Raw genomic sequence first — 25,035 nt, 5'->3', positions numbered from 1 at the left:
GTCTCACCATGTCGTTCTTTCTCTTACCTTCTGGCTGAATTATTCAGCCTCTTTTCTCCACTGAATTTCCTTACTGAGCTATCCTTATTTCAGCCGCTTTTCTCCACTAAATTTCCTCACTGAGCTATCCTCATTCTATTACTCTTTATATCCTTAATTAACATTTAATTAAGCAATTGTCTCCTGATCTTTGCCTACGCCATCTCTCCTTCGAATACCCTGGATCAGCCGGGGCTGGTCCCCGGCACCAACAGGCTCCTCTGTCCCTGGGATTCTCCAGGCAAGAATACTGGAGTGGGTTGCCATTTCCTTCTCCAATGCATGAAAGTGAAAAGTGAAAGTGAAGTCGCTCAATCTTGCCCGACTCTTCACGACCCCATGGACTGTAGCCTACCAGGCTCCTCCATCCATGGGATTCTCCAGGCAAGAGTACTGGAGTGGGTTGCCATTCTAGTACGTCCTAATTTCTGACCCTTGTTTTACTTAATGTTTATTGACAATTTATTGCCATTTGTATCGCAATGTATTGCAGTAAATCTTGAAGATATGTGAACTGAATACATTTATGTTTCACGACTTTAATTCTAACTGAAAACAGTTTTAATTTTAATGATTAGGTGAAAACTTTGTGCCATAGTAAGTCATTTTTATTCAGAAAAGGTTTCTACTAGATCTTCTGTGACAGAAAGGAAAAAAAAAAATGTAAGGAATCACTGTTACAGAAGTGACAGTTGCTCTGTCAGAGTGGTTTAATTCAATAACCTTGTTAACCATAGGCTGGTGCTTTACATCCATTCCAACCCCTGCTAGTGTGCCATTCTTTACTGCAGAGGCTTAAAAGTTAAAAACTACATTTCTCAGTCTTCTTTGCAATTAGAGAGGGCCTGCATTCAATATTGGCAAGGAGGAGGGGAGACAGAACTCATTCTTTCTCAGTCCTTTGGTTTTTCTGTAGGTGAGCATGGTTTATAGGCATCTGATTTTTCTGTGGCAATGTTATCAGAAGTCTCAGTGTCTGATCACCAGTTTCATGAGTGTTGATAGTCAAGGCATGGAACACTGGTTTTCTGATAACGATCAGGGCAGGTACAATGTGCTTCTGAAGCCAGAAGCAGTAAGGATGTTTCCTGCTCATGGAGACTTCTTGCTTCTGGTGGCTTCCTTGACATGGCAGTTTGGTAATTAGGGTGACTTTCTGGAGACTAAGCATTAAAATCGATTTCCCAGTTTTTCTCTTTGCTTCATGCAATTGGCTCTTCGTGATTCAGTTCTGTAGTGTTTGTTTGGGAATCATTCCTAAAAGCCCAAAATACATTACTTTTCCATCCCTTCCAACCATACTGTAAGCTGACAAATACCTAAATTAGCTAGCATGAATTTATGTAACTTATCCCAGATCAATACAGTTTTCCAAGGTCTATAGGAATAAGGGAAAAGTTATCCTAACATTGGAGTTGCTCTATGATCTAGCTCTATTTTGCAAAACAGTTTTTAAGTGTCTGACAAATTTTCTCTATATAAACAGCACATCGTTTCTGCCTTACAACTTTGCTTGTAGTTTATCTTTCTATTTCTTTCAGCTTGTAAATTTCTTACTGTTAGGTATTTCCAGCAAGCTACAATTTTTGCATTTTGTTGTTTAAACTTTCTTTAGGCACTTGAGTTTATAATATATATCATTTCCTATACATATTTAAAATAATTTCTTATTTTTTCTAATTATAAGTAAACTTACATAAGTCTTAGACAAAAGCAAAAGGCACAAAGAAGACAATGAAAATTACATGTTATTCCATTATCTATACCATTAGCATTGTTTGGATGGGTATCATAACTTTTTTGGTACTTTTTCTCTATTTGTGTATATTTATATAATCAGGTAAATTCTGTACTGCTCTTTGATAAACTGCATTTTTCAAATAATGTATCTATTCAAAGTGAAAGTGAAAGTCGCTCAGTGGTGCCTACTCTTTGCTACCCCATGGATTATAACTAACCAGGCTCCTCTGTCTATGGAATTTTCCAGGCAAGAATAGGCGTGGGTTGCCATTTCCTTCTCCAGGAGATCTTCCCAACCCAGGGATTGAACCTTGATCTCCTAGAGTTGTAGGCAGAGTCTTTACCTTTCAAGCCACCAGGGAAGCCCATGATCTATTCAAATAATGTATCTAGAGCACATTTATGTCAATAGTGCTTAGTCGCTCAGTCATGTCCCACTCTTCATGACCCCGTGGACTGTAGCCCACCAGGCTCTCTGTGCATGGGAATTCTCCAGGCAGGAATATTGGAGTGGGTTGCCATGCCGTCCTCCAGGGGATCTTCCTAACCCAGGGTTCGAACCCAGGTCTCCAGAATTGCAAGCAGATTCTTTATCGTCTGAGCCATCAAGGAAGCCCAAGTATGAATGTACATTGTTTAAGTTTTTGCCTAGTACCATCAAAGTAATTTGTCTTTGCAAGGTTAAAATTGTAATGCAGAACTGTATTAAATTTTTGAAAATCTAAGTGTGTTTTAAATTACAAAAGCTCTGTTTTATGAGAAAAGAGTTATATTGTGTAGAAGTAAACTAGAGGCAACAGAAATGGAGACTAGAGAATAAAGATTTGTTATGTTCTTGTTAAGAGAAGCAGTGTATTATATAATGAAGTATAATTACAACTAAGAATCAAATGGTTGGTGCCAAAATAACATAGGAAACTTAATGCTGGATCAGTTTATACAGCACTCTAAAATTACCAGCTCAATGCAGGACTTTAAGACATAGTGCATAACATTATTATTTATTTATTTATTTATTTTTTGGTGAACATTGCTGCCATCTATCTGCATATTGCAAGCATACTTTATTAACTTGGCAGTTACAGTCCGGTAGAATCTTTGAATCTGAAAATAATTTTGTCAGAAAAACCTAAGTGAATATACTTAACAAATGGGATAAGGACATTCTCTTACATTAACAATAGCATTATAATATCTAAGAAAATTTACAATTCTCGGTCATACAATGGTCAATATTTTACTTTTCCACTGTTGCTTAATGCTCTAATATAGCTTCTTTGATCTGAAGACTCTGATCAAAGCTCACACACTGCATTTGGTTTGTATGTCTCTCTCTCATGTTCTTAATTTTTCAAGTTAAGTTTACTGAGGTATTATTTAGTCTCTAAGTTGTGTCCCACTGTTTTACGACTGTAGCCTGCCAGGCTCCTCTGTCCATGAGATTTCCCAGGCAAGAATACTGGAGTGAGTTGCCATTTCCTTCTCCAGGGGAGATTGCAGGCAGATTCTTTACCATTGATCGATCAGAGAAACCCCTGCTGCTGCTGCTGCTGCTGCAAAGTCGCTTTAGTCGCCTCCGACTCTGTGTGACCCCTATTGAGGTATAATTTACAACAGAGTTCATCCTTTTAAAAATGAGCACAGTTTTAAGAGTTCTGAAAAATACATATAGTCGTATATGTATTTTTACATATAACCACCACTATAATCAAGACATAAATTATTATTTCCACCATTGGAAAAATTTCCCTCTTGACTCTCTGTAGTCAGTGTCTTCTTCCCCCATGACATCATCCTCTGGTAACCACTGATCTCAATTCTGTTCACATAGTTTTACATAGTTATGCACATGGGTTCATGCCCAGCTCTGCTGTTTAATGGTAGTGTGATCTTGGGCAGTTACTTAAAGTCTGTTCTGTTTCTGTTGACTATAAAATGTCAATATTAGTTGTCTTTTCTCATAGGAATGTTCTAAGAATTAAATAAGTTATTGCACAGAGAACTTTTAGGATAGAACTTGCCATACAGTATGCACTCAGTAAATAATTGTGTGTATTACTATTTCAAGTGTGAGACCAAATTATATAATATAGTCTGGTTGGCAAAACTTCTGCTGCTGCTTCTGCTGCTGCTAAGTTGCTTCAGTCGTGTCCGACTCTGTGCGACCCCATAGACGGCAGCCCACCAGGCTCCCCCGTCCCTGGGATTCTCAAGTCTAAAAAGCACCATAATAATACCAGTAGCCTCATTTATTGAATTCTTGCTATGTTTTAGGCATTTCAACTAGATCTTAAAACAAATTAATCCAGATTTCAACAACTTTAACATTATTCCTATTTTACAGACAGGAGAATTGAGAAACTTACAGTTTAACTTGTTCATGACGGTAGAATTAGTGAAGTAGAGTGAAACTCGGACTTGTCTGATTTTTCAGTGCTTCTTTCCTATAAAAAAAAAGTCTTTTCTGGTAACAACATTTGTTAAAACGTTACATATTAAAAAAATTTGTTCAACTCTTGATTAATGAATTTATTCAATAAATAATATATTTTATTACATAGTTACTGACTATATTCCCTATGCTGTACATTTCATATCTGTGACTCATTTATTTTGAAACTGGAAGTTTGTACCTCTTAATCTTCCTCCCCTATTTCTTGCCTCCCCCATCCCCCCAATAACCACCTGTTTGTTCTCTGAATCTATAACTGTTTTGATCTTGTTACATTTGTTCTTTTGTTTCTTAGACTAAACATAAAAGTGAAATCATACAGTATTTGCCTTTCTCTTGTCAGACTTATTTCACATAGCATATTACCCTCTAGGTCCATCCCTGTGGTCAGAAATAGGAAGATTTTATTCTTTTTTATGATCCGATTGTTGAAATCTGGATTAATTTGTTTTGAGATCTAGTTGAAATGCCTAAAACATAGCAAGAATTCAATAAATGATGCTACTGGTATTCTTAATTCATTCATCTGTTGAGGGACACTTAGGCAGTGTCCATTCTTGGCTGTTGTAAACAGTGCTGCTATGAATATAGAGATGCATAAATATTTATGAATTAGTATTTTTTTGAATTTTGTTTTCCTTGGATTAAATACACAGCAATGGAACTGCTGAATCATATGATAGTTCTATTTAAAATTTATCTCCATATTGTTTTTCATAGTGGCTATACTTATCTACAGTTCTACCAACAGTGCACAAGTGTTTCCTTTTCTCCATATATTAGCCAACACATGTTATTTGTTGTCTTTTTAATAATAGCCATCTGACCAACATATGAAGTGACTTGTCTTTGTGGTTTTGATTTGCACTTCTCTGATAATTAGAGATGTTGAACAATTTTTTTTCCTATTCTTTTTCCAATTCTTTTCCCATTTAGGTTACTACAGAATATTGAGCAGCATCCCTGTGCTATACAGTAGGTCTTTGTTGATTACCAATTGAAATATAGCAGTGTGTACATGTCAATTTCCAACTTCCAATCTATTCCTCCCCTGTCCCCTCTTCCCTTCTGGTAACTATAAGTTAGTTTTCTAAGTGAGTCTGTTTCTGTTTCGTAAATAAGTTCATTTGTATCTTTTTTTTTAGATTCTATCTATAAGTGATATCATAAGATATTTGTCTTTCTCTGACTTAATTCACTTAGTATGATAATTTCCAGATCTATCCATGTTGCTCCAAATGGAATTATTTCATCTTTTTAACTACTGAGTAATATTCCATTGTATATATGTACCACACCTTCTTTATCCATTCCTCTGTTGATGGACATTTAGATTGCTTCCATGTCTTGGCTACTATAAACAGAACTGTAATAAACATTGGGGTGCACATATCATTTTGAATTATGGCTTTCTCCATATATATGCCTAAGAGAGTGATTGTTGGATCATATAGGAGCTCTATTTTTAGTTTTTTAAGGAACCTCCATATTGTTCTCCATAGAAGCTGTGCCAGTTTACATTCTACCAACAATGTAGGAGGGGTCCCTTTTCATGTTGAGCATCTTTTAATGTACCTATTAATTATCTGTATGACTTCTTTCAGTTCAGTCTCTCAGTCATGTCTGGCTCTTTGCAACCCCATGAACTGCAGCACGCCAGGCCTTCCTGTCCATCACCAACTCCCGGAGTTCACCCAAACTCATGTCCATCGAGTCAGTGATGCCATCCAGCCATCTCGTCCTCTGTTGTCCCCTTCTCCTCCTGTCCCCAATCCCTCCCAGCATCAGAGTCTTTTCCAATGAGTCGACTCTTCACATGAGGTGGCCAAAGTATTGGAGTTTCAGCTTAAGCATCAGGCCTTCCAAAGAACACCCAGGACTGATCTCCTTTAGAATGGACTGGTTGGCTCTCCTTAGAAAATGTCTGTTCAGCTCCTCTGCTCACTCTTAATTGGGTTCTTCAGTTTTTTGATGTTAAATTATATGAACGCTTTGTATATTTTGGGTATTTACTCTTTATTGTATGTACCACTTGCAAATACCTTCTCCCCTTCAATAGGTGGCCTTTTCATTTTGTTGATAATTTCCTCCAACATGCAAAATATTTTTAGCTTGATAAAGCCCCATTTATTCATTTTTGCTTTCGTTTTCCTTGCCTAAGAGAAGGTAATCCATTTTCTGATTTGAGTTCCCTGATACATTTTTTATTAAATAATAAAAAAGGTCACAAAATCATAAAATGGTCAGGTCTAAGTCAGTCTTGTAGAAGGCAATGCCACCCCACTCCAGCACTCTTGCCTGGAGAATCCCATGGAGGGAGGAGCCTGGTAGTCTACAGTCCATGGGGTCGCTAAAAGTCTGGCACGACTGAACGACTTCACTTTCACTTTTCACTTTCATGCATTGGAGAAGGAAATGGCAACCCACTCCAGTACTCTTGCCTGGAGAATCCCAGAGACAGAGGAGCCTGTTGGGCTGCCGTCTATGGGGTCGCACAGAGTCGGACACGATTGACGCGACTGAAGGCAATGGCACCCCACTCCAGTACTCTTGCCTGGAAAATTCCATGGACGCAGGAGCCTGGTACGCTGCAGTCCATGGGGTCGCAGAGAGTCGGACATGACTGAAGCGACTTAGCAGCAGCAGCAGCAGCATTCAGTCTTCAGAGCATCTAACTTAACTTTTCCATTATGTAAATAAGGAACCTGCCAAAATGGTGCCAGAGCTTGTCATACATGACATAGCTAGTTCACTGAGCAGGTTTCAAGACTTCTAATTTAGGATTCTTTTCAGGACATCATACTTAAGTGGTATGTACTTACATAGATCATTTTGTTAGCACTGCCTCACAAAAATAGTAATTCCTCTCCCCCCACATAATGGTGGGGGGAATACATCATCCATCACTATTATTAATATACCATTATTCCTTTCAGAGATGAGGCATAAGTGGGCTAGGGTGTGGCTAATGAACCTGCACAGTAAAACATTACTCTTTAACTGTTTTCAGCAATTTTTTTACCTTGTACCCTTCCAAATATTACTTTTTACTTTGTAATGTAACTATCAAGAAGTTTTACACCTCCTCCGCGTGAGAAAGAGTGAGAGTGAGCCAGAAAGTGACAAGGACGCTGTGGGAGCAAGAGACGTTAAGTCTTTGGGAGGATAGGGTGGGGCTGCTGGGTGGGGCGGGCGGGGCTACTACGGGTGGGCGGGGCTACGAAAAGGCGGAGGGGCGAGTACAAGTGAGGGGGCGGGCACACAACGGTTTTCTTCCTTTGGAATCGGCAAGCCCATTTTGCGCATGTGCAGTCCGTTTTAAATTGCGTAGTAAGCGGCGCGCGGCTGGGCGCGCTTGCTCGGTAGCTTGGGGCCTCTCGGAGACCGCCCTCTCCCTTTGTCTCTCGCCTGAGGACACTGCTGGGTTTCCTTCTGGCTGGTTTTGGGGTGATTGAATCCTCGCTGGGCTGCCCAGAGCTTTGACCCGGGTAGACTTACGCCCTAAAACCCTGCCCGGTCGAAGCCGGGCCGGAACATGGCTGCATGGGGGCTGGTAAGTGCAGGCCTGGGACCGGGTGAGGCGGGGAGAATGAAGCTTCGGGCCAGCGTCGTCGCTTCTGGAGATTTCGATGGGAAGCTGCGCGAATTTTTTGAGTTGGGAAGTGAGCGGGTGCCACTATTCAGAGTTACTTTACTTGCAGTTGTTTCCTCAGGCTTTTTGTAATCCAGTTGTGACGGGTAACTTTCTCTTTGGAGAATCTTGTGATTTCTGCTTTTTAGCCTAACTTCTAGGCATTCAGCAGGTGGTTCAGTGGTGAAGAATCTGCCTGCCAATGCAAGGAGTTGTACGAGAGGAGGGTTCGATCCTTGGGTGGGGAAGATTCCCTGAAGGAAGAAATGGCAACACACTACAGTATTCTTGCCTGGAGAATCCCCTGGACAGAGGGGACTGGCGGACTACAGTCCATGAGGTCGCAAAGAATCGGACACCACTGAGCGACTGAGCTTTCAGTTCAAGTCCTCCCAATAATTTTCTGTCCTTGGTAGTGTTGGAAAGCCTTGAAATTGACCGTTTCTTTCAGAATTGCTGGTGTAAAGAGGCAGGTTTCTGACAGGTTTCTGAGAGGCAGCTACTGGTTAAAAGTGTACGCGGTGAATGACTGAGGGGGCGGAAACTCATTTTTATTGGACAGTTTCTGGACTCCTTGGTATTCCCTTTTCTGTAGTTTAGATTTACGGTTTTGTTGTTTTAGCCTCTGAGTCTCGTATCCGACTATTGGCGAACTCATAGCCTGTTATGGTTATTATACGTTATACAACCCTTAGCAGCCTCTATCCTAAATTCCTAGTTTCTACTTTATCTCCCCGTTCAAGATCGTCAGCATTGATGAACTCCCATTTATATTGTATATATATGCTTGTATGCATAAAGAAGTTTATTGTGGACAAAAATTATTGCCCTCCACTTAAGTAAACAGAATCTAACCCACCTTCAGGCCACCAGAAACTGCAGCTGCCTCTAAGTGTGCCTGAGGGGACTTCAGGATGGAGGAAACAGGCTACTGGCCCTAGATAAAGAGACTTATGTGAGTCTGGACTCTAGCGCCTTCGCATTTATAGAGAAGTACTAAAATCATTAGCTTGAGGTGTCTTTTTCCGTGATTAGCAGTAGTTTTGATACTTGATTCCCGCCCCCCCCCCCCCCGCCCCCGCCCCCCAGCCCAAACTCCTGTATAGCCTAGGTCCTCCGTTACCTCTTTGGAGTAGTTCTCTCTGAGAGTTTTCTCCTGAGCTATGGTCCTAAGTAAGGTCACCAAATAAAAATTATAAATTTCAAGTTGTGCATTTTTTTCAGCCGACAATTATATATAATGTAAATAATGCATGTGTTCATGGTAAAAAGTACTGTCTATACCAACACTTTAATACTGTTGACTAAAGAAAAATGCACTGTTGCTGGGTCATTTGGTAAGAGTATGTTTACTTTTGTAAGAAACCACCGGAAAAGTGGCTGTACCGTTTTGCCTTCCAAAATGAGAGTTCGCATTGTTCCACAATTGGCATTGTCATTTTTCCAGATTTTGGACACACAGTCAGATATATAGTGGTATCTGTCTTTAGTTTTCATTTCCCATTGATGTATGATGTAGAGCATCTTTTCACAAGCTTACTTGCCATCTGTATATCTTCTTAGGTATCTGTTTAGGTCTTTGGACCATTTGTTTTTTAATTGAGATAAAAAATATTTTATTCATTTTTATTTGTTAGTGGTGCTGGGAGGCATGTGGGATCTTAGTTCCCTGACCAGGGGTTGAACCCGCACCTTCTGCATTGGAAACTGGAGCCTTAACCACTGGACCTCCAGGGGAGTCCCCTCTTTTTATTGCATTTTAAGTGTTCTTTATATGTTTTGGATAGCAGCCCTTATCAGGTGTGCCTTTTGCAAATATTTTCTCCTGGTCTATGGCTTATCTTCTCATTCTTTCTCTCTTTTTTAAAAACCATGATCAGTGTTTTATTTATATTGATGTTGGCATGTGTTTAAAATCTATGATCAATAATAATATCAATGATATTATTAATAAACAACTTCTTTTCTCACTGTGATCTCACCTTACAAATTTCTCCTAGTTTTAGGATGATGCCCTTCAGAATATGGAAAGCTTAGACTGGTTGAAGCTTGTCTTAGTTCTCACATTGACTGCTTTTCCTGCTGCCTGCTTTTCCTGTCAGTCTTCAGTAAACATTGCCCTTGTGTCTCCTTTCAAAGTTCTCTTTACTTCTCTTTGTAATGGTCCTCCCCATTGACTGCACTTGGCTTCTCAGATTAAGGAGGAGAGAGACAACACTGAAACTGAAAGAGCAGCTGCTGGTTCAGTTTGCTGTGTCTTATTCTTTTGATCGGAGGATGCCTTATAGATCCAGTTTGGTTCTTCTCCAGTGTCATCTTTTGTGTTTGCACTTGATTTTATTACCAGTTTTTATTCAAATCCACTGGGGAATGGGACGATTTTCTACTTTTGTTTCTTGTCCAGGAATCACTTGATCATGAAAGTTTGTTGAGATTTGGCTGGGAGCAAATTCCCACAGTTCACTCCACTTCCATCGCTTGGCTGTGCCATGTGGCATGTGGGATCTTAGTTCCTTGACAAGGGATTGAATCCACTACCCGACCTCTGCATTGGAAGCCCAAAGTCATAATCACTGGACTACTGGGAAAGTCCCCCCAAAGTCAGAATTGTTTTGACCCTTTTAGTTCTAATATCTGACTTTGCATCATAACTCATATAAAAGACAAAGGGAGAAAGGAGTTGAGAGATTATCCTCAGTCATTCCTGTACTTTAGTGATTTCAGACTGGGTGTAATTTTGCCCTGCAGGAGGTGTTCGGTGTTGCCTGGGAAAATTTCTGGTTGTCTTGAAAATGTGTGGATGGTGGGTATAAGTGCATCCAGTGGGTGGAGGCCCGGGATGCTGCAAGTATCCTACAAATGCACGGGATAGACCCTCATGAGTCATTCAGCCCAAAATGTCATCAATGCTAGATTTGAGAAACTCTGCTGTAATGTATCAGAGAAGGCAATGGCACCCCACTCCAGTACTCTTGCCTGGAAAATCCCATGGGTGGAGGAGCCTGGTAGGCTTCAGTCCATGGGGTCGTGAAGAGTCGGACACGACTGAACGGCTTCACTTTCACTTTTCACTTTCATGCATTGGAGAAGGAAATGGCAACCCACTCCAGTGTTCTTGCCTGGAGAATCCCAGGGACAGGGGAGCCTGGTGGGCTGCCGTCTATGGGGTCACACAGAGTCGGACACGACTGAAGCGACTTAGCAGCAGCAGCAGCTGTGATGTATATTATTTTCTTTGAGAAACATAATCTCATAGTGAATGAAAGAATCTGAAATTGAATGACGATGAGTTGAAATTGAAAGTTTTTGAGTGTGTTTGAAAATTAATAATTTTTGTATTCTAACTTTTAATTTAAAATTAAAAGACTTTGTCTCTCTTGTTTTCTACTGTGCCAAAATAGCATTTGGCCCTCTAGTAGGTGCTTGATTCATATTTGCTGAAGGAATGTGTTGTCTTAGCCTTAAATTTTTTCTGTTTAAAAGAGGAACAGAGTACTTTACAGGTGTTAATTTAATGTTCAGACATTCAATGTGAAAATACGACTTTTTCATTTTATTGTGTTAAATTAGAAGAATGACTTTAAATTAGACCTTGGAAGGGAGTTAACTAACATTAATTATCAAGGATTTGCTCAAGTGTTTCAGAATGTTGAGTGCTGATGAGAGACCTAAGTGCTTGCATTAATTTTCTATCTTGTGATAAAATGCAGACTCGTTAGATGTCTTTGTTCCTTAGTTTGCTATCTGTAAAATAGATTTAATCTTTTGCTCCTTAGGTACTTCCTGAAATTAATAGGCTATGTGAAACACTAATTTTCTTTAAAGAAAAACACTTTTATCTTATAAATTTTAGTCTTATTTATTTAACATGTCAAAAAGATAACATGTTTTTGTGGTATACAACACTGGCAAAGCTCTGGGAAGAATATAAGCTAGCTTAAGACAAAGTCTCTGCTCTCAGGTTTCTTAAACTCTTAAGAGATGTCTTCATCTTTGTGAATAATTCAATTCAAAAGGCAAGGTAGCAGTCCCTGTGAGTAGAAACTACAGTGGCCTAGAGTTGTGTGTAAGAGTATTAGGAAAGTCAGAATGTCAGAGCATGAGTGGGGTATAGAGAGTGTTCACATGAAGTGGGATTATTTATATCCCATTGGGCCAAGGAGTAGTACAGCTTACTGAACATTTTATATTGATAATAATTTATTTATTTTTAAAAGCATACTGTTTATCTTATTACTACCCAATTTTCAACTTGAAAAGTTAACTTTATAGATTTTGTACTTAAAAGATAGGACCCAGATTATCACAAATATGTTTTCCACTTCCAGTTTCAACATGTCCATGTGTTTTATTTTTTCCAATCGTTTCCATTGATAGGGGCTTCTTCTCTGTTGCTAAGTCATTTCAGTCATGTCTGACCCTTTGTGACCTTATGGACTGTAGCCCGCCAGGCTTCTCTGTCCATGGAATTTTCCAGGCAAGAATATTGGAGTGGGTTGCCATGCCCTTCTCTAGGGGATCTTTCCAACTCTGGGATTGAACCTGCATTTCTTATGTCTCCTGTATTGGCAGGCAGGTTCTTTACCACTAGCACCATGTGAGAAACCCCTCTTCTTTGTTGGGGTTACCTAATTTCTCATTTGGAGACATTCTAGCACTTTTTAATCCTCAGTTTTTCTGATATTTCCCTCTTGGTTTCCTAGGTATGAATCTTCTTGCATTTTCATTATGTTGGTCATTCACTCCTCATCCAGGACAGTATCCTCTGAGCTTACTTTAGGCTGTTTCTGCTTTTATTCTGTTTCATCAATTATCATGTTTCATTTGTTTCCATCTTTCAGAAATTTGTTATATGTATTTGTCGGCAGATGGTCCTCTGAATTCTCTTTTTCATTGTCATTTTATCCCAGTCTATTCTTTACTATTATTTAGAGGGATTGATCTACAAGGAAAGAAAATAAGTAGATACTGTTGATGGACTAACTTGAGTTACTGGAAGCGCAGATAGTATGATTTTGATGATGGAAGAGGTGTAGGGGGAGATGGAGGAGTAGGAAGAGGAAGAAGACGATGAAAAAAATCCAGGGTAAGGAAATAATATAAAAAAGGTTTGAAAACAGTGGATGTGAGCCAAGTTGTTTATCACTTGATCCAGAAGAATTCCTCTTTACAGTATTATAGTAGGCAATCAGCAAATACTTGCTGAATGAATAAATGAAGAACTTAACTTTTCACCAAACTGACGATTTACTTTTCTTTCAGGATCATCTCAAAAATGACTATAGAAGAAGATTTTGCCGACCTTCCAGGTGGTCTGTATACTTAAGCTTTTAAGATGATTTTTATTCCCATCTTTAGAAAGTGGAATTTTTAAATGCAGAAAGGAAAAACTATTACCTCTGACTAAAATAAAGATTTATATGCTCATTGGTTAAGTATAGTCATCTTAGTTATTTTATATTAACAGAGAAATATTAGTGCAAACAGTGCATTGGCTAAATGGCAGTCATAAAAGAAATTCGCCTGATGAGTGATGGATCAGGAAGAGGCAGTTTCAGTTCTGACTAAATGACAGCTATGGATAAAGCTCTCTAGACTTTGAATGGTACTAACAGAAAGATGCAGTTTATTCTGTGGGGCTAAGAAAAAGAAAAGGTGGGTGTGATCCTAAAGGGCAATAGAAGGATCTTTGTGGTGACGGAACTGTTCAGTACCTTGACTATTGTGGTCATAACTGAATCTTCAAATATGATAAATTGCATAGAACTAAGTACATACACAAACATAAACATGCAAATAAGTACATGTAGAACTGGAAAAATCTGAATAAAATTGGTGATTTTGTCCATATCTATATCGTGGTTTTGATAATATATTGTATTATTATGTGAAATGTTAAACTGGATAAAGTGAACAAGGGATCTCTTTTATATTATTTTTAAAACTGCATGTGAATCTAAAATTATATCAGTATAATTTTTAATTAAAAAATTTAATTTAAATTAAAAATTATATTGATTCATTAGTTCTTAAGATTAAGGGTATTGAATCAAAAGTGCATTTGAAATATAAGGAAGACTGTGTTACTTGGAGCTGTTAGGACTTGTGACTATAGAGTATTAAAGAAGCATTTCAAGAATGATTGAATTTGTTCAAAAAAGTTTTATGTTCTTTTTTAGGTACAGCAGTAGTCTAAAACAGCTTTAGATATGGCTATTCAATCAGGGAATATAATTGTTAATGTAGACAATAACATACTGCTTCATATACTTTTTGATAACTCTTGGTCTCTCAAATACTTGTTTTATCCTCAGATTTTAATGGTGATATTTTTCTCATTAAGTAAAAATTAGCATTTTGTAATAAGGAGATATGGAATTTTTAAGATAGATATTAATAATTAGCAAATACCTTTTAGAAATGATACATTAACATTTTCCCTTCTTTGTTTCTTACTAGGGTACCTGACATTAATACAGAGCAAGGCCAGAATATACTGGAAGTCTTAATAGACTGTTTTGAAGAAAAAAGTAAGGTTTCACTTTGTGGATTGGGATGGCTGAAATATAAATTTGTCCATTGACATCAAATTCAGCAAATATGTTCCAGCATTTCAGTATATATTTTCCCAGGAATTTTGAGTACATGTTCAGTCCTTCATATACCTTCTGGTATACTGAAGATGTGTGTTAGTTGTTCAGTCATATCCAACTGTTTGCAACCCCATGGCCTATAGCCCGCCAGGCTCCTCCATCCATGGGGTTTTCCCAGCAGGAATACTGGAGTGGGTTGCCATTTCCTTCTCCATACTGAAGATAATACTGGCAAAAATGAGAATAATTTGTTATTCCCTTTAGTTCACACTAGATTCCTATAGTCTGGAATTCTATAAATAATTATCATACACTAGAGGAAGTATCTTATTAATGGAAATAAATGTGCAGAATTCTTGAGATCTCTAAAGAGCTTGTAATAACATTTGGTGATTTGCACCCCTTCCTAAAGAAAAGATATATTATGGCAGGTTTTCTTTTAGGAAACTTTTCTAAGTGCTGATTAATATCAGAAGGAATTGGAATAAAAGCCAACCAAAACAAACAAAGCAAAACAAAAAAAGCCAACCAAAGAAAAACACACATAGTGGAAAAGTATCTCTTGTTAAGTTCTGAAAGATGAATTGGCACATACTTCTTCAGGAATCTTTTCTGTCTTTTTCAGTTCCTAATGCCTTCTAGGTACATTTGAATATTGAGTTGATGTCTGTACTTCAGTTAAATTAATTGTGCTTAAAAGAATCAAAAGAATTCTTCATGTGTCATATAGGGCTTCTTTTAATTGTAACCAAAAATTTTTATACATTTAAATTTTTTTTTGACTTTTTAGGTCTTGCCAATGATTTTAGCAAAAATGCCACAAAATCAGTGCTTTATTCAACACCTAAAACAAAAGACATTTGTATTCAGTCATCAAGCAAAGAGGTAAGTCAAAAAGGAGAGCTTAATGAGTAAAGCTCAATACACAAAATTAGATACATTTTAGTTGTTTGTAAATGTTATTCTTTAGAAGGAATCCTATATTTCCATTGAGTTTACATGAAATTTAGAGATATTTTATGAAAATTTTGGTCCTGTGGTTGAAATTGGAGGTCTGGGAATTAGAATCATCAAATTATAACACAATTATTTTTCACTCTGACTGAAGGCAGTTTATTGCTAAACAGGGAAATCAGTCTTTTATTGGTTATATATCTTAAGAGGATATGTTGACCTAACTCTACAAAATAGCCACCTTTGAAATAGAGATTTTGAAGCTAATGATCGAGGACAAATTATTCAAAAGCACAATAGTAATTGAAGAGGAAAATTGTATATAGACATACATTGTATATTGTGCTTTGCCTGTTGCCCTTCACAGATAGTGCATTTTTTACAAATTGAAGGTTTGTGGCAACCCTCTGTCAAGCAAGTCTGTCAGCGCTCTTTTTTCTGACAGCATTTGTTTGCTTCATGTCTCTATGTCATGTTTTGGTAATTCTCACTATATTTCAAACATTTTTATGATTATTATATTTGTCATGATCCATGATCAGAGATCTTTGAAGTTACTATTGCAAAAAAATTATGACTTCTAGAAGGCTCAGATAATGGTTAACATTTTTTAGCAATAAATATTTTTAAATTAAAGTATGCAGATTTTTTTAGACATAATGCTATTGCACACTTACTGTACTACAGTTTAGTGGAAACAGTTTTTATATACACTGGGAAATAAAAAATTCATGTGCCTTGCTTTATTGTAGTACTTGCTTTATTGGGGTGGTCTGAAACTGAATTTGCAGTATCTGAGAGGAATACCTGTAATGCTAGAAATAACATTCACTAGAAACTTGTATAAGCAAATAATTAACCACATATAGCCTTTTGGTTCCAAGGAATGAAGACATCCACTGTTGTCATAATTGAGAGACTTTTTTTAATGTGATAAATTATATTAATTTTTGACAGTTAAATCAACTAAGTTTCCTGGGATAGTCTTGGCTTGGTCATGAAGTATTAACTTGTTCTGATTTGGTTTGCTAATATTTTAAGACGATTGCATCTGTGTTCATGAACAATATTTTCTTTTTCTTTTCTTAAAATGTTCTTGTGGGGCTTTGATATCAAGGGTAGAGGTTCTACTTTCAGGTAGGATGTAACAGATTGCAGTAGGTCAATGCTTCTGCTGCAACAGCTAGTTTAAAAAAAGAATGAAATGCAAAAAAACCTCATGTTTTTTAGAGACATGGGAGTTGTGGAAGCACAAGGACTAGATGAACTAAAAAAGAAAGTGAAATCCTTAGAATAGGAGTTGATGATTGTTAGTCATTTTCTTCCCTGAGAGTATTTGCTGATTTGGGGCAAAAGCTGAAGATTTTAGGTTGGCCCAAACAGAGTGAGTCCACTGAGGAAAAGCAGAGCTTTTGACACGTGTGCAGGGATGGCATGACATATTGGAATCCTGGAGGTTCCCCAAATGGATAACTTTGTTGTTGTTCAGTCACTAAGTCATGTCTGACACTTTGCGACCCCGTGGACTGTAGCCTGCCATGCTCCTTTGTCCATGGTTCTTCTGGCAAGAATACTGGGGTGGGTTGCCATTTCCTTCTCCAGGGGATCTTTCCGGACCAAAGATCAAACCTGCATCTTCTGCATTGGCAGGTGGGTTCTTTACCACTGTACCACCTGATAAGCCCTAGTTTGGAGAGAGAATTTTAATTTAACATTATCCATTGTGTGTGCTGGTCGCTCAGTTTGGTCCTTTTCTTCGAGACTCCATGGACTGTATCCCGCCAGACTCTTCTGTCCATGGGTAATATTTGCTTCGGTATATTTTAAAAGGTAAAATTGCTTAAGGTAGCACATATGTTGTCTTGATGGGACAAGGTCAGGAGTGGGTAGCCCAGAATACTGGAGTGGGTAGCCATTCTCTTCTTTAGGGGATCTTCCTGACTCAGGGATCGAACTTGGGTCTCCTGCATTGCAGGCAGATTCTTTACCATCTGAGTCAAATGCTTACACTAGAACCTTTGTCAAATATTCCAGTGATCCTTATTGGGCTCCTCACTGTTAGGAGTGTAAAACTAAAATGGTAATTGGAAACTCTGCATACTTAAGAGTTGTACATTGTTAGATTTCGCTGCAGTGTGATCTGTATGGCCATGTCATTGTGAAAAGCTTCTTGTTAATATCTGCAGGCTTTCTTGTCTTGACTTGATAAGTTTTTCTGACAAAGAAATCTCTCCTGCTTGGGTGTCTGATTTTAACAATGAGTGTTCTCAGCCTAGTGGGGACAAGGAAGAAGATGCATTTTGAATACTTCTACTTAATGTCTCTATTTTCAGTGTATTACTCTTACCTTCAGTTTCTGATCTTCATGTCTCTGATCTCACAGTCTTCTGCACCTTGCTTTTGTTTGTTTGTTTAACATAATCATTCATATTGCTGTACTTTATTCATTTCTCTTGTATTTGTGATGTTAAATGCCTATATAGCAATTTATTTATCTAATCTTCTTTAGGTTTTTAAAAGCTATTCATTGTTTCTATGGAGAAGGCAATGGCACCCCACTCCAGTACTCTTGCCTGGAAAATCCCATGGACGGAGGAGCCTGGTAGGCTGCAGTCCATGGGGTCTCTAGGAGTCGGCCAGGACTGAGCGACTTCACTTTCACTTTTCACTTTCGCGCACTGGAGAAGGAAATGGCAACCCACTCCAGTGTTCTTGCCTGGAGAATCCCAGGGACAGAGGAGCCTGGTGGGCTGCCATCTATGGGGTTGTACAGTCGGACATGACTGAAGCGACTTAGCAGCAGCAGTAGCAGCATTGTTTCTATGGTAGGTTATATGAATTTGGTTTCTACAGTGTTATTTAAGTATGCAACTTTACCAGCTCGTTTCATGTTTTGCAATTTTTTTTTCAATTTAAAAACATATGTTTAATCAAAATTGGTAATTAAATAGAGTAGATCTAATGCTGTATCTCTTTTAGACTCAGAGCCAGAAATCACATCCAAAGTCAGGTCCAGTTTCTTCACGGAAGAAAGAAGTCCCTCTTCAGTTAACTGTAGAACCAAATGAAGCTGTCAGCAAATCAGGTTGGTAGCCTCCCCATGGGTAATATTTGCCTCGGTATATGTTAAAAGGTAAAAATGCTTAAGGTCAAGCACATATGTTGTCTTGGTGGGACAAGGTCAGGGTCAGCCTAGATAGAATTGTGAAATAAATGAAGTTGTTTTTGAGTCTCTCTCAAGTCCATTGTTGGTATGTGTGTGTGTATGTGTGTGTGTGTGTGTTTAACATGAATAAGTTTTAAAATTTTTATTGAAATATAGTTGATTTACAATGTTGTGTTTAATTTCTGCCAAAGCAAAGTGACTCAGTTATACATATATATGTACATATATTCTTTTTAATATTCTTTTCTATTTATCATAGAATAGACAGGATAGTTCCTTGTGCTCTACAGTAAGACCCTGTTATTTATCCATCCTGTATACAATAGTTTGTGTCTGCTAATCCCAAGCTCCCTATCCTTCCCTTCCCAACCTCCCTCCCCCTTGGCAACTGCAAATCTGTTCTCTCTGAGTCTGTTTCTGTTTCATAGATATATTAATTTATGTCATGTTTTAAATCCCATGTATAGTGATATCACATAGTATTTGTCTATTTCTGATTTACTTCGCTAAGATGGACCTTAATCTCTAGGTCCGTCCATTTACTGCAAATGGAATTATTTTGTTCTTTGTAATGGCTGAGTGATATTATAGTGCACATGCACATGTGCATGCGCGCGTGCCTGTGGGCGTGTGTATATGTTACACACATATACACCACCTCGTCTTTATCCCTTCATCTGTCGATAGATATTTAGGTTGTTTCCATGTCTTGGTAGTTGTAAATAGTGTTACTATGAACATAAGGGCCCATTATCTTTTTGAATTATTGTTTTGTCTGGGTATATGCTCAAGAGTGGGATTGCTGGATCATGTGGCACTTCTATTTTTAATTTTTTGAGGAAATTGTACTGTGTTCCGTAGTGGCTACACCAGTTTACATTCCCACCAACAGTGTAAGAGAGTTCCCTTTTCTGTGCACCCCCTCTAGCATTAATTATTTGTAGATTTTTTAATGATGGTCATTCTGACTTGTGTGAGTTGGTAGGTACATCGTTGTTTTGATTTGCAGAACAATGGTTTTATCTGATTATTGTCTTTGTTTTAGTTGTAGGAACACTGTTTACTAGGAATGTGGCAAGAGACATTAAGAATTATTATAGGGACCACAGCTTTAAGAATTTTCAAATAGATTTCTCTTTGCCCTTTCCTTTCCTTTTTGTCTTCTTCTTTTCTTTTAACATTTATTGTCTACACAGTTTCTGTGGGTCTGGAATTCAGAAGCAGCTTAGTTAGATGGTACTGGCATGAGGTTGTAGTCAAGATGTTGGCCAGGATTGCAGTCATCTGAAGACTTGCCTGGAGCTAAGGATTTATTTCCAAGATGACTCACTCATGTGGGGCTGGTTGCTGGCAGGAAGCCTTACTTTCTTTTCTCCCATGTGGGCTTCTCCACAGACTTCTTGAGCATATTTTAAAAACTGAGGTATAATTTATATAGTATTAGTTTCAGGAATACAGCATAATGATTTGCTGTTTGACTATGTGTGGTCAGTATTCTTTTTCTTTCTTCTCCTTTTGTTCCATTTCTTTTAGTCAGTTATATGTGGTGCTGCTTTTTAAAGTTTTATTTATATTTTTCAAGTTAGAAAAGTGCTTCATTTGAGGTAAGAGTCAAAGATTTAAAAGAAAAAACTACTAATCCTTATTTCCCTCATCCTCCTGAGGTAACTTTGAATCCTTCCATATGTTCATTGGTGCTCCTTAATGAATGCATATATAAATGTGTGTGTTTATGTGTGCATGTGTATGCACACTTGAGAAAGAGACTTTCACAGTTTACTTTTTACCAGCAATGTAAGAATGTACCTTTCACCTGATAGATTTTTATTCTACTTTTTTGCTAGTTTGATCAGTATTAAGTAATCTGTTACCTTAGTGTATTTCTGTGATTACCACTGAGTTTGAACACCTTTTTATAAGTTTACTGGCTATTTGAATTTCTTTTTATCTTAGTTATGTGTCCATATGCTTTGCCCATTTGTTTCTTCTGGTTTATGAGAAGTCTTTAAATTGAATATATGTAATTAAAAGTCTGTAATATGTGTGACAGGTATTTTTCCAAATGATCCCTTAACTATTACAGATTTTGGTTATAGTATCTTATATGATAGGTAACATTTTTTATTTGACTTGTCAAATGTTGGATTTCTTTTTTCCGTTTCCTGTTTTGGCTAAAAGATTTGTTTTATCCTGAAAGTATATATAATACTTAGATTTTCATCTTAGCATCTTTCTTTTTAATTTAAACTTTTAATCCATCTGGAATGTGTTTTGGTATATAATGTGACATAATGTTATAATTTTATTAAATACTTTCTTCATGATGGTCATTTGTGTTAGGTGCGTTCATTAGTTACTTGATCCATTCTCGTCTCAGTGGGCTACTTTTATCATATATCATTCAATAAGCTTTAAAAAAATATTTTTTGTTTATTTATTTTTGGCTGTGCTGGGTCTTCATTACTGGCTGCATGCTTTCTTTAGTTGCAGTGAGTGGGGGCTACTCTTCATTGTGGTGTGCACACTGCTCCTTCCAGTGTCTTCTGTTGTTTCAGGGCACAGGCTCTAGGGCTCCTGGGCTTCAGTAATTGCAGTACTCACACTCAGTAACTGTGGTGCACTGGCTTAATTGCTCCACGGCATGTGGATGTGTCTCCTGCATTGGCAGATGGATTCTTATCCACTATACCACCAGGGAGGTCCCTCAATGTACTTTTGAATTTTGGTCCACTTGTTTATTCTTAATGTCAACACAATACTGTTTAACTAATAGTATTTTTATAGCGATATGGTAATATAAAGGTGTTTATAGTCACTATTCTGCCACTTAGAAGTTTTTACTTTCTATGAACTTTATTGTTTCCAGTAAAATTTTATTATGGTTTTCACTGAGGTTGGATTGATTTGTATGGGCATTTTGTGAAAAGTCTTATTTTTGTATCATTTAGCTTTTCTATATACAAACATATATCTTATATTTATGTCCTTCAAGCTAGTATCACTGATGAACATAGATGCAAGAATCCTCAACAAATTCTAGCAAACAGAATTCAACAACACATTAAAAAGCTCATATACAATGATTAAGTTGGATTATTCCAGGGATACAAAGATTCTTCATTATATGCAAATCAATCAATGTGATACACTGTATTAACAAATTGAAAGAAAAAACCACATGATCCTCTCAATAGATGCAGAAAAAGCCTACGACAGAATTCATCACACATTTATGATTAAAACTCTTCAAAAAATGGGCATAGAAGGAACCTCCCTCAGTATCAGTTCAGTTCAGTTCAGTCGCTCAGTAGTGTCTGACTTTTTGCGACTCCATGAATAGCAGCATGCCAGGCCTTCTTTTCCATCACCTACTCCCGGAGTTCACTGAGACTCACATCCATCGAGTCAGTGATGCCATCCAGCCATCTCATCCTCTGTCGTCCCCTTCTTTTCCTGCTCCCAGTCCCTCCCAGCATCAGAGTCTTTTCCAATGAGTCAGTTCTTCTCATGAGGTGGCCAAAGAACTGCAGTTTCAGCTTTAGCATCATTCCTTCCAAAGAAATCCCAGGGCTGATAGCCTTCAGAATGGACTGGTTGGATCTCCTTGCAGTCCAAGGAACTCTCAAGAGTCTTCTCCAACACCACAGTTCAAAAGCATCAATTCTTTGGCGCTCAGCTTTCTTCACAGTACAGCTCTCACATCATACATGACCACAGGAAAAACCATAGCTTTGACTGGACGGACCTTTGTTGGCAAAGTAATGTCTCTGCTTTTGAATATGCTATCTAGGTTGGTCATAACTTTCCTTCCAAGGAGTAAGCGTCTTTTAATCTCATGGCTGCAGTCACCATCTGCAGTGATTTTGGAGCCCAGAAAAATAAAGTCTGACACTGTTTCCACTGTTTCCCCATCTATTTGCCATGAAGTGATGGGACCCAATGCCATGATCTTCGTTTTCTGAATGTTGAGCTTTAAGCAAACATTTTCACTCTCCTCTTTCACCTTCATCACGAGGCTTTTTAGTTCCTCTTCACTTTCTGCCATAAGGGTGGTGTCATCTGCATATCTGAGGTTATTGATATTTCTCCTGGCAATCTTGATTCCAGCTTATGCTTCTTCCAGTCCAGCGTTTCTCATGATGTACTCTGCATAGAAGTTAAATAAGCAGGGTGACAATATACAGCCTTGACGTACTCCTTTCCCAATTTGGAACCAGTCTGTTGTTGCATGTCCAGTTCTAACTGTTGCTTCCTGACCTGCATATAGGTTTCTCAAGAGGCAGGTCAGGTGGTCTGGTATTCCTATCTCTTTCAGAATTTTCCACAGTTTATTGTGATCCACACAGTCAAAGGCTTTGGCATAGTCAATAAAGCAGAAATAGATGTTTTTCTGGAACTCTCTTGCTTTTTTGATGATCCAGCAGATGTTGGCAATTTCATCTCTGGTTCCTCTGCCTTTTCTAAAACCAGCTTGAACATCTGGAAGTTCACAGTTCACATATTGCTGAAGCCTGGCTTGAAGAATTTTGAGCATAACTTTACTAGCGTGTGAGATGAGTGCAATTGTGTGGTAGTTTGAGCATTCTTTGGCATTGCCTTTCTTTGGGATTGGAATGAAAACTGACCATTTCTAGTCGAGTGGCCACTGCCGAGTTTTCCAGTTTGCTGGCTTATTGAGTGCAGCACTTTCATAGCATCATCTTTCAGGATTTGAAATAGCTCAACTGGAATTCCATCACCTTCACTAGCTTTGTTCGTAGTGATGCTTTCTAAGGCCACTTGACTTCACATTCCAGCATGTCTGGCTCTAGGTGAGTGATCATACCATCGTGATTATCTTGGTTGTGAAGCTCTTTTTTGTACAGTTCTTCTGTGTATTCTTGCCACCTCTTTTTAATATCTTCTGCTTCTGTTAGGTCCATACCATTTCTGTCCTTTATCGAGCCCATCTTTGCATGAAATGCTCCCTTGGTATCTCTAGTTTTCTTGAAGAGATCTCTAGTCTTTCCCATTCTGTTGTTTTCCTCTATTTCTTTGCATTGATCGCTGAGAAAGGCTTTCTTATCTCTCCTTGCTATTCTTTGAAACTCTGCATCTGAATACCTCAACACAGTAAAGGCTATATATGATAAGCCCACAGCTAACATTATTCTCAGTGGTGAGAAACTGAAAGCATTCCTTCTATGATCAGGAATAAAACAAGGGTGTCCACTCTCATCACTGTTTTTCAACATAGTTTTGGAAGTCATAGCTATGGCAATCAGAAGAAAAAGAAATAAAAGGAGTCCAGGTCGGAAAAGAAGTAAAGCTCCTACTGTTTGCAGACGACATGAGTCTATACACAGAAAACCCTAAAAATACTGTCAGAAAATTACTAGAGCTAATCAGTGAATTCAGCAAAATTGTGGGATACAAAATCAATACACAGAAATCACTTGCATTCCTATATACTAATAATGAACAATCTCAGAAATTAAGGAATAAATCCCTTTCACCATTCAACAAAAAGAAGAAAATATCCAGGAATAAACCTACCTAATGGAGAAGGCAGTGGCACCCCATTCCAGTACTCTTGCCTGGAAAATCCCATGGATGGAGGCACCTGGAAGGCTGCAGTCCATGGGGTCGTTGAGGGTCGGACACCACTGAGAGACTTCACTTTCACTTTTCACTTTCATGCATTGGAGACGGAAATGGCAACCCACTCCAGTGTTCTTGCCTGGAGAATCCCAGGGACGGGGAAGCCTGGTGGGCTGCCATCTATGGGGTCGCACAGAGTCAGACATGACTGAAGCGACTTAGCAGCAGCATGGAGACAAAAGAACTGTTTACAGAAAATTTTAAGACACAGATGAAGAAATCAGATGACATAAACAGAGAGATACTCCATGTTCCTGGGTAGGAAGAATCAATATTGTGAAAATGATTATATTACCAAATGCAATCTACAGATTGAATGAGATACCTATCAAATTACCAGTGGCATTTTTCACAGAACTAGAACAAAAAATTTCACGATTCATATGGAAAGACAAAAGACCCTGAATAGCCAGTGCAGTCTTGAGAAAGAAGAATGGAGCTGGAGGAGGCAACCTTCCTGACTTCAGATTATACTACAGAGCTACAGTCATCAAGACAGTATGATACTGGCACAAAAAGAGAAATATAGACCAATGGAACAAGATAGAAAGCCCAGAAATAAACCCACACACCTATGGGTACCTTCTTTTTGACAAAGAAGGCAAGACTATACAATGGGGCAAAGATAGCCTCTTGAATAAGTGGTGCTGGGAAAACTGGATTAGCTACATGTAAAAGAATGAAGTTAGAACACTTCTAGCACCATGTGGGCTTCCCTTGTGGCTCAGCTGGTAAAGAATTGCCTGCAGTGCAGGGGACCTGGGTTTGATTCTTGGGTTGGGAAATCCCCTGGAGAAGGGAAAGGCTTCCCACTATAGTA

The 25,035-nt window shown here is 38.2% G+C and overlaps 1 protein-coding gene across 6 annotated transcripts in view; it reads left to right on the top strand.

Annotated features, from left to right (window-relative positions):
• Nucleotides 1-7,548: 7,548 nt before the first annotated feature.
• Nucleotides 7,549-25,035, top strand: part of CENPC (centromere protein C) — a 93,808-nt gene continuing 76,321 nt past the window's right edge. For 3 of the 6 annotated variants that reach the window (XM_070791529.1, XM_070791528.1, XM_070791527.1), the window contains exons 1-5: nucleotides 7,549-7,784; nucleotides 13,125-13,174; nucleotides 14,322-14,392; nucleotides 15,246-15,340; nucleotides 18,389-18,494. In XM_070791529.1, the coding sequence (XP_070647630.1) occupies nucleotides 7,767-7,784; nucleotides 13,125-13,174; nucleotides 14,322-14,392; nucleotides 15,246-15,340; nucleotides 18,389-18,494 (340 nt within the window). In that variant the 5' untranslated portion in view covers nucleotides 7,549-7,766. The remainder of the gene's footprint in view (nucleotides 7,785-13,124; nucleotides 13,175-14,321; nucleotides 14,393-15,245; nucleotides 15,341-18,388; nucleotides 18,495-25,035) is intronic. The other 3 variants (XR_011567211.1, XM_019962825.2, XM_070791526.1) reach the window with 2 other exon arrangements.

The sequence above is a fragment of the Bos indicus genome, chromosome 6, assembly GCF_029378745.1.
Source record: "Bos indicus isolate NIAB-ARS_2022 breed Sahiwal x Tharparkar chromosome 6, NIAB-ARS_B.indTharparkar_mat_pri_1.0, whole genome shotgun sequence".
NCBI lineage: Eukaryota > Metazoa > Chordata > Mammalia > Artiodactyla > Bovidae > Bos > Bos indicus.
This window is presented reverse-complemented; position numbering and strand designations above follow the sequence as displayed.